This window comes from Sinocyclocheilus rhinocerous, unplaced genomic scaffold, assembly GCF_001515625.1.
Source record: "Sinocyclocheilus rhinocerous isolate Xijiao unplaced genomic scaffold, SAMN03320098_v1.1 scaffold1281, whole genome shotgun sequence".
NCBI classification, from domain to species: Eukaryota; Metazoa; Chordata; class Actinopteri; order Cypriniformes; family Cyprinidae; genus Sinocyclocheilus; species Sinocyclocheilus rhinocerous.
The window spans coordinates 340,875-350,140 of NW_015637000.1; the positions used below are offsets into that span (position 1 = coordinate 340,875).

General features: G+C 37.6%; 1 protein-coding gene across 4 annotated transcripts in view; it reads right to left on the reverse strand.

The window, feature by feature from the left end:
- Positions 1–9,266, reverse strand: part of LOC107748356 (septin-7-like) — a 63,611-nt gene that overhangs the window by 14,925 nt on the left and 39,420 nt on the right. For all 4 annotated transcript variants that reach the window (XM_016563123.1, XM_016563120.1, XM_016563119.1 and 1 more), the window contains exons 5-7: positions 4,777–4,877; positions 4,494–4,628; positions 1,353–1,470 (exon numbers count right to left, since the gene is read on the reverse strand). In XM_016563123.1, the coding sequence (XP_016418609.1) occupies positions 1,353–1,470; positions 4,494–4,628; positions 4,777–4,877 (354 nt within the window). The remainder of the gene's footprint in view (positions 1–1,352; positions 1,471–4,493; positions 4,629–4,776; positions 4,878–9,266) is intronic.

Consider the following 9,266-nt stretch of genomic DNA (forward strand, 5'->3'; position numbering starts at 1 on the left):
ACTGCTGAGGAGTAGAATTTGTAGCACAACAATACATATTTTTGCAGTAATGTCTCACTTTGTGCAGAATTCTTAGCTGTTCCTAATAAACCTTTGAGTTTTGGCGGAAAACTGAAGAAATATCCTTGTGTTTCTGTTTGCAATTGGCAGGATTTCTGTAATATGCTCTGTCACACTGTTACATTTGTAAAATAACTTGCAGTGGTTTGAAATGTTTGGAATTATGTGAATGTAAAAAAGCAAATCTGGAATCCCCTCATTTGAAACACTGGGAATGCTTTCATGAAGCTGAGATGTGACATAACTCCTGTGTCTCTATGAACGGCTGTTCATCAGGAAGGGCAGTTAATATCAAACTGAATGGAGGCTGAATGTTTGTTCATGCACATGAAACAGCAGCAAGCTTACCTTAGGGATTATATAATGGAAAACAAGATTTTCTTTGCTTTATGAAATAAAGAGCAATGTACTATGTACACATGTGATCTGTTCCAAAACCTAGTGAGCTGCCTAACTAGTCAGCATTTTAAGGCATCATAGGTGCAAAGGCTGACACAAAACCTATTAAGAATTATTATGACGTGTTAAAAGATATTGTTTTGATTTAAACCAGCATTGCATGTATCCTTTGAGAAGACAATCCCAGAACAGAAAATCAAGAATTTTTAATTCGGTACTAAAAATTATCAATAAAAATGTTAGGGCTGTCAAATCGATTAATCGAGAGCGTGTAGTGAATAGTGAACTGTTCTGAGACTGCTGAAAGTATACATTTATTAAATTCCATCCCTATTATTGTTAAATACTGAACAATAATGTGACTAATTGCATTTAGATTAAATGACACCAACAACCTATTTAGGAGTCACTAACATGGTAAGGACGTTCAACTCCTTTCACAGCCAGTTTATGACTAAGGAAAAGAGAAAGGAAAATTATTCAAAAAAACTGAATTATGATGTTTTAAATCTTATCTGATGTCCTAAAATCTACAGGTACAGAGTTTGGCATTAGCACACGATCACTCTCACCTGCTTCTTGAACTGTTGGCACTCCTCAGGAGTCAATGTGTCTGCTTTGGCGTATACATTTATTAAATTCCATCCCAATTATTGTTAAATACTGAACAATAATGTGACTGATTGCATTTAGATTAAATGACACCAACAACCTATTTAGGAGTCACTAACATGGTAAGGACGTTCAACTCCTTTCACAGCCAGTTTATGACTAAGGATCATAAAGAGAAAGGAAAATGATTCTAAAAAACTGAATTATGATGTTTTAAATCTTATCTGATGTCCTAAAATCTACAGGTACAGAGTTTGGCATTAGCACACGATCACTCTCACCTGCTTCTTGAACTGTTGGCACTCCTCAGGAGTCAATGTGTCTGCTTTGGCGATGAGTGGGATGATGTTCACTTTTTCATGTAACCGTTTCATGAACTCAATATCCAGTGGTTTCAGTCTGACGGATAGAGAGAGAGAGAGAGAGAGAGAGAGAGAGAGAATGTGAGGGTTTAATGTTTCAAACTAAACACTGAGAACAAGTCCAAATGCAGGCGCACAGGTTTCCTCTGTAGTGCAGTAGTGAGGGATCACATTGACACTGCTGTTTGACAGCTTGGCTGAACTTATAGCTCGGCTCGTAGTAAAGCCACATGTGCTGCGAGAAGAGCAATAAGTAAACGGCAGGAAAATCATTTGTGCCTGTCCACTCAGGCCATTGTGACACTCACAGCCACTGTACACACACACGCACACACTGGATTCCCATCAGCAGGTGAAAAGCTTTTTTTTTTTTATTGGGTCTTGACTAAATCAAGGTTAAATTATACGTTTCAAATAGACAGTGTGCTGTGAAATTTTATCAGATTGACATCCGACAGAGGAACTGAGAGGAGAATTTCAAAGGAAGGATTAGTGATTTTTGGCATCCATACTCTGAAAAACACTTAAATATAAATGTGTGACATTTACATTTTCTGAAAATATAACCGGCGCTTTCCAAGGCAAAACCTACCGCCAATGTGCTGTGGGTCTCTGAGTGGTTACTAAGACATTGCTATGTGGTTTCTAGAGTGTTCAGTGTGTGCTACAGTGGTTTGTAGCACATTGCTATTGTATGTGATTAAGTAATGGCTCGAGTCAAAGGAGTTCACCTGCAAGTCTCTTTAAAATTCTTGTTTCTAGGTTAGGCCCAAGCCCCTCCTTCAAAACCGAACCAAACCAAACCAAAAAACAAACAAACAAACAAAACAAAACAAAACACAAATCAATACAAAACATAAAACTTTTAAAAGCCACCAAACAAATAAACTAAATCAACCAAATCGAATAAAAAAAGCACCAAACAAATCAACCAAACAAAAACAAACACCAAACCAAACTAAAACAAAACAACAAAACAACTGTATGTGATTAAGTAATGGCTCGAGTCAAAGGAGTTCACCTGCAAGTCTCTTTAAAATACTTGTTTCTAGGTTAGGCCCAAGCCCCTCCTTCAAAACCGAACCAAACCAAACCAAAAAACAAACAAACAAACAAAACAAAACAAAACACAAATCAATACAAAACATAAACACCAGACAAACCACCAAACAAATAAACTAAATCAACCAAATCAAATTAAAAAAGCACCAAACAAATCAACCAAACAAAAACAAACACCAAACCAAACTAAAACAAAACAACAAAACAATTCAAAACATAAAACACTTTCAAAACCCATCAAACAAATCAACCAACCAAACAAAACAAAAAACAAACAAAAAACACTAAACAAACCACCAGATAAATCAACCCAAACAAACCAAAACAAAATACCAAACCAACCAAACTAAAAGAAACCAAAAACAAAACAACACGCACCTCTCCCAACATGTCTCATTGTTTGAGTCATCAAACAGCATTAGAGGTTTGTTCCTCAAGTGTATGCAACAGTATGGGTAGAGATGCACTGATTGCAATTTTCTCGGCCGATTCCGATTTTTTTGTAATTGTGACCTGCCGATACCGATTTTTGCAGATTCCGATTTTCTTTCTAAGAAAAGTTCTTAAAGTTCCATTCTACTTTTATTTCAATGCAAAAAATATTACCAAATAAACATTACAATTTCCCCCAATCTGGACTAAGTTACAGATGTTCTCTCATTTAAACAACTCTCAGAATAAAGTGCTCTGTGACTGGAAAGAGGTAGAAATAACAATCAACTGAAAATGAGTTGCTGTATGTAACAAAACAGATGTCATTTCCCACTGTTTATAAATGGTCATTTTTCCCCCTAACCTTATTAAATGTGTCATCTTTCACATCAAATTCTTACATTTTTTCAATTAATTCAATTAGAATAATAAGAAACTGTAGAGTATCAACAAACTCCATCATTCCACTGCTGAGGAAACGGAAGCTGCATCTGAAGTGACATTAGATGAATTTACACAGACAGTTTGATGAAGCTGAGGTGCCATAAATGCATTTGCACGCAACATTTCAAATGCATAAATAATGTGTTGCAAATGACTGTTTTAATGAGTGAGTGATTTAGTCATTCATTCAACCGATTCTCAAACGAATGATTCATTCAGAAATGAGGCAAAGTGACTATCTTTATGAATGAGCCACTGAATCATCGACTCATTCGATTCGTTCAAAAAAGTGGATTCATTCAGTAACAAAACACTGCTGTGTGTTGCTCGGAGACACAAAACAGTTCTGCTGTGGCTTTGATTGGAACGACCTTTTGTTTGCGAATTTGAGCAAAAACAGTCAATATTGTATCTAAAATGTAAGTCACTTAATTTTAACTTTGTTTATTGAACTTGTTAATTTATACTACTGTATAAAATCAGTGTCACATTGCAATCGTGTTGATATTCAGGGAAACATCTTGGTCGTGTAATGTTGCTTACCTATATCCCATATTATAAATATTTTTTTTTTCTACCGCAGTATCCATCTATAAATTTCTGTGAGTGCTGTTGCGCTCATTTGTTTTGATTTCTGCACAAGTCTCTCTCTCGCTCTCAGGCTGCACGAGCCTCATCTGGCACGACATAAATAGGCCTACATTATCAGTCGCCGTTTACACTGAATGCAATAAAATCAGAATCATTCTCGCGTAAAAACTTTTGGTGGCCAAGTTTCAGTGCTTCCCTAGTTATTTTTTTTATTGACATTTTAATCAGGCTTCTTGTCCGGTCGGGCAAGTAAACTTCTCTCTCACTTGCCCCTTTAAAAAGAAAGAGATTCACACACATGACAAAATTAACACACATGGCAGAGAACTTTTAGTTGGATGTGTATGAGATTTAACTTGCAACAATTCAAGTCATCTAACAACAACTTGGACTGGAAATGCTGAAAGTGCAATAAATCCTGATGTACTTGGCATCACTTTAGAGCTCACCTATAAAAGCTCCTCCACAGCAAAAATACAAGCCTAAAATACAGGGTTTGAGTGCATTTAATGCTTGCAAAAGAGTGCCTACCCATGACCAGAGGGGGCGATGAAGTACAGACAGCAGTGCACTCGGCTGTCAGGCATCAGGCGTCGATTGACAAGTGACTCTGCGTTGAGATAATCCTCAAACTTGCTGTCGATGTGATCGATGACGGTCTGCCAGCTACAGGACACACAACCGACATTTCAGAGTCAACAACATGCAAATGCAATATAAACAAATCAGCCATCCCTCATTTACTAAACACTAATGTGAGGAGACTTCCAGCTGTTTACACGTGACATGCAGAAAATAAAGAAATCACACTTACCAGTTACTGTTATCCACAGCATCTCCGAACCCTGGCGTGTCCACGATGGTGAGCAGCAGCTGAACTCCACCCTCTTTAATCAGCACCTTGGACTGCTCCACCTGAAAAAAAACATGACCACAAAACAAAATAAATAATTAAATAACTACTAGCCAAACACTGAAACAATCACAAGTGTTGATTTATAAGTTCATTTAGGACTAAAATAAAAAAAACAATAAAAATAATAAACACAATTCCTAAAGGGTCCTCGCAATATTGTTGCTTGACCCTATATTAATAATAATAATAATATAAAAATGCAAAACACAACATAAAATAAAAAACACAAAATAAAATAAGATAAAATAAAACAAAATAAAATAAAATTCTACAATCAACACTCAGGTTTGGAAAAAAAGCCTGTTCACATTAAATCACACCAAATTCACACCAAATGTGACCAAAACACACTTGAATTCTGATGTAAATTTTCATTATTTTCTGGAAAAAGTTTGCATTCATACACTTGCAAACTACATCTCATAATACTGATTTCACTTCCATACTATTTTCAATTAAATATAGTCAGCAATTAATAGTCATCATAGTTAAATCACACAATTTCACTGCAATTGTATGTAGTCTCTATGTACTCAAAAACCAACAATATGTTCAGCTCAACGTCTTTCTTGAATGCCCGTTTTAAGCACATGATCTGAAAGCTAACATCTTATTGGTTGACATGTTTTGTACTAGGTATAAGGTGTTCTTTAAAAATTGACAAAGAAAATTCAGACTAGCCTACAATCATTATGCTAATACAAAAGTCCTAAACTGACACCAGTATCTGACTGAAATATGACACAAAATAAGAAAATGCAGAAAACCCCCATTAGATCTACATGAATGGGCTGTTTTCAGAGAACTGTGGGGCCCTTTTGAAGCAGATATGCAAACAGCATGAGGGCCAACACTCGCAATGAGCACATACGCTCAGGTTTCCATTCAATTAGGAAGTCAATATCAGGGCCTGCAGGGCTCAAAACAACCACTCAGAGGTTTTTCTGTGCACATGTAAGAACAGCACAAAAGGGAAAGCAAAGATTTTCTGCTTCTGATCTGAGCCAGGGCCCTCTGAGCACTTTACCTACATTAGTTTGGAACAATTGATTGGTGTTTTAAACCCAATGATTTAACCCAAAAGTATTCAACTTTGGCATGTAACTTGCTCTATGGACATGAATGATCCCTCAAGTCATGTTGTGAAACTCTTCTATCAATACTAGGAGCTTTAAATTGATGGATCACATTTTCGAAGCCTTTAAACATACCGTGAAGCAGTCTGCGCTCAACAGATTCAGCCCACATGTGTGCAACCTCAGCTAAAACAAGCTCAAGCCCACACCTTTCCATGTGCAGCATAAAGCAGCTGTGGTCTGAGACCGTGGCTTCTGGGTTTGGGTTGTGCATTTTATGATTTCCTCCTAAACAGCCCTCAGCGTTCCACAGCTCAGACGGACACCACTGAGCCCAGCGTAGGACATTCCTTTCATGAAGCACACCCCCCAAAAAAGAAACTTGGCCACCGACATCTATCAAACAGCTGGGACAGAGGAGCTACACACCCTGAATTGAGGTTTTTAGAGAGCGTGTAAATTCAAACTGATGACTTGTGTCAATTTGTGGGCCATTCATGGTGATTGTTCAGCATGTTGCATGTTAAAGGTAGGGTAGCAATAGCAATAGCAAGCTAGCTTTTAAAGCATAAGATCCCACCCTCCCTGCAAATCACTCTCCAAAGCCACGCCTCCTCCAGAACACATGACCGCGCACAGGCAGAGCAGAGGCTAACCAGCGACACGGTGAGAGACAGCGTTGGTGGAGGATTGAATGCAACGCTGTCAGATTATCTCATGTCTCATTCACCGGTGAGAAAACATTACAGTACAAAGCACATTATATTACAATAATAACGCCTTCCAATCTCGCTTGGTCTGCAATAGTGCAATGGAACGTGCTGATGACGTATCATGTCTGTGCAAAACATGCGCGGAGGTTTGCAAATACATACGTTGACAGGCAGGCAGGACAGATCGTTATCCTCGGACCGAGGGATATGATTAGACGAACATTTTATGGTCCTATGCCTTCCACAGACAATATAAATACATTTAGAGCACTTAACTTAGTGATTGCTATCGGGATGTGAAGAGACTTTACATTTAGCAAATTTTAAACACAGAAAAAGTTACATAGTGCTGCTTTAAATGGTGGGATATCCTGTATATCAGCTTTATATCATCATCTTGCTCTCTAAGATATCAGAATTGTTCATAAAAAAAAACACTATCAGTCTACCACTATTTCAGGTCATCTGAAATCATAAAGTAAGCTTATGTGAGAAACAAATAAAAAAATCAGGTAAAATTTTATTACATGTAAACCTCAATTGACTTGCATTATATAAAAAAAAAATTCAAACACAATTTATTAGTATGAAACGTGCTGATCTGATCCTCATAGAATCAAATGTCTTTTTTCTTTAATTGAATGGAAAGGGGCAACGTGAACATTCTTCAAAATATCTTTTTTGAACAGAAGAAGGAATTCCAAGGAGGAGTTTGTAACACCATAAAAGCAAGTAAACGATGACAGTTTGATATTTGGGCAAATATAATATCCTCCTGCTAAACACGCTCTCTCCCCCTCAGGTACAATCAAAGTAGCCTACCAAGAAAAAAACAAGTAACCTGAGAACACATTGGCAAATCCTGCTACATTTCTTTCTTCTCAGTGGAAGTGTTGTTTTCAAAACCATTAGCCCTAGCTGAGAGGCCATGGGGATGTTTTGGAAACATGAGCAAGACGACGTACATGCAGCCACCGCAGGTCTGTCATTCTGTAAATTACCAACTCCACATAAACAGGGAAAGAAAAAAAAACAAGCAGAAATGAGGCCAAGAATGCAGGAGAAATGGCTCCATCAGGAGGTGGTTGGCTGTGGAATGCAAACAGTCATTCTGCAGGAGAGCGTGACGATGCCTGCTACCTCACACCTGCTGCGGGCCGTGTGGAGGATTCCTGTGCGCTTTACAGTCTGCGGTGAGCAGGTGATCTCAGATTCCACTCATGTCTGACTGTGACCTCCGTGAGCACTCGCCAACATATATCACACTGCTGACCTCTGACCTTCAATGCCGACTGCTGGCAAAAGTGCAGAGACCTGGGGCCGAATTCACCAAACATTCTTAAACATAAAATACTTCTTAACTGACATTTTCTTCTTATTTTCTAACCTAAGAAAAAACTTAAAGATATTTTGTATTCCCAAAAATAATTCTTCGTCTTCTATGTGCTTAAGAATGTTTTTTCTTAAGATTGATCTTAAGACAAAACTTAAGAAGCATTCTTACTTAAAAATCATCAGCATCAGCATCTTAAAGTTAGGATTAACCTCCAACAAAGATAAGATGTTTTATATTACTGGGTTATTTCAGATTAATTGTTGTAATCAAGCATTAATTAGCTACATATAATACAAATTTAATACATATTAACGATCTTGTGGATGGACCGCAACAAGTCCTTTTGCAATTGTATCCATTAGGCTTGCTGTGATAGTCGTGTTGACGGTGTTACCGGTGTTAAGATGCAACATAGTAATAAAAATAATTTAGTTCAGTTAGAGAACAGAAACTACAATTAAAAACTGAATGCGGCTGCTCAATGCAGCATGCCAAACGACAGTCGCAGCACAGATCAGCAGCAGTACTCAGATTTCATTTATCTGAGCTGACTGACAAGAAGAGTGAGGTGAGACAGACCAGACAATAGCAGAATATTTAGTTTCGAAACGAAATGCAAAAGCGCCTAGCTGTTTGGCAATATTTTGGATTTTGGAAAGCCTGTTGACTTTTGCCGTTTATCTAAGACGATTTTGGAAGGCTTTTTTAATATTTAGTATTTATTTGGTTCCACAGTGTTTGCACGATATTATCAGACTGATATCAGAATCGGCCGATAATGGCTTTAAATGTAAATATCGGCATCGGCCTGATATGAAAAATGATGCCGATATGTCTTGCCGATAAGAGGAATAGGTTAACTCACATGTGCTCAGGGTGTGCTAGTGATTAGATCACGTCAGCAGTGTGGCTCATTCTTGAAGCAAAGTTTTGTCTGAATGATGATTAGATTCACTGTTTTGGATCGCTGCATTTAATCTGTGAAAGCAGGTACAGAATGATCTGTTGGGTGTATGATAGAATAAACAGTAATAGCACGTGCAGTGGCAGCAGCCTCCCCCGGGTCCTAACGCCCGTCCGGTAAGGAGTTTTAATCTGTAGGGGGCGCTGTTGGCCTACTTCTAATTAAATTAAAAGTAAAATAGCCTACACAAACAACATTTAGACTGTGTTTCTGATTAAATAAAGCAGTAATTGATGTCATAAAATAATGAGTATGTTTTGATTTAAAGGTCAGAAGCTATAGCTTACATGAATAAAAAA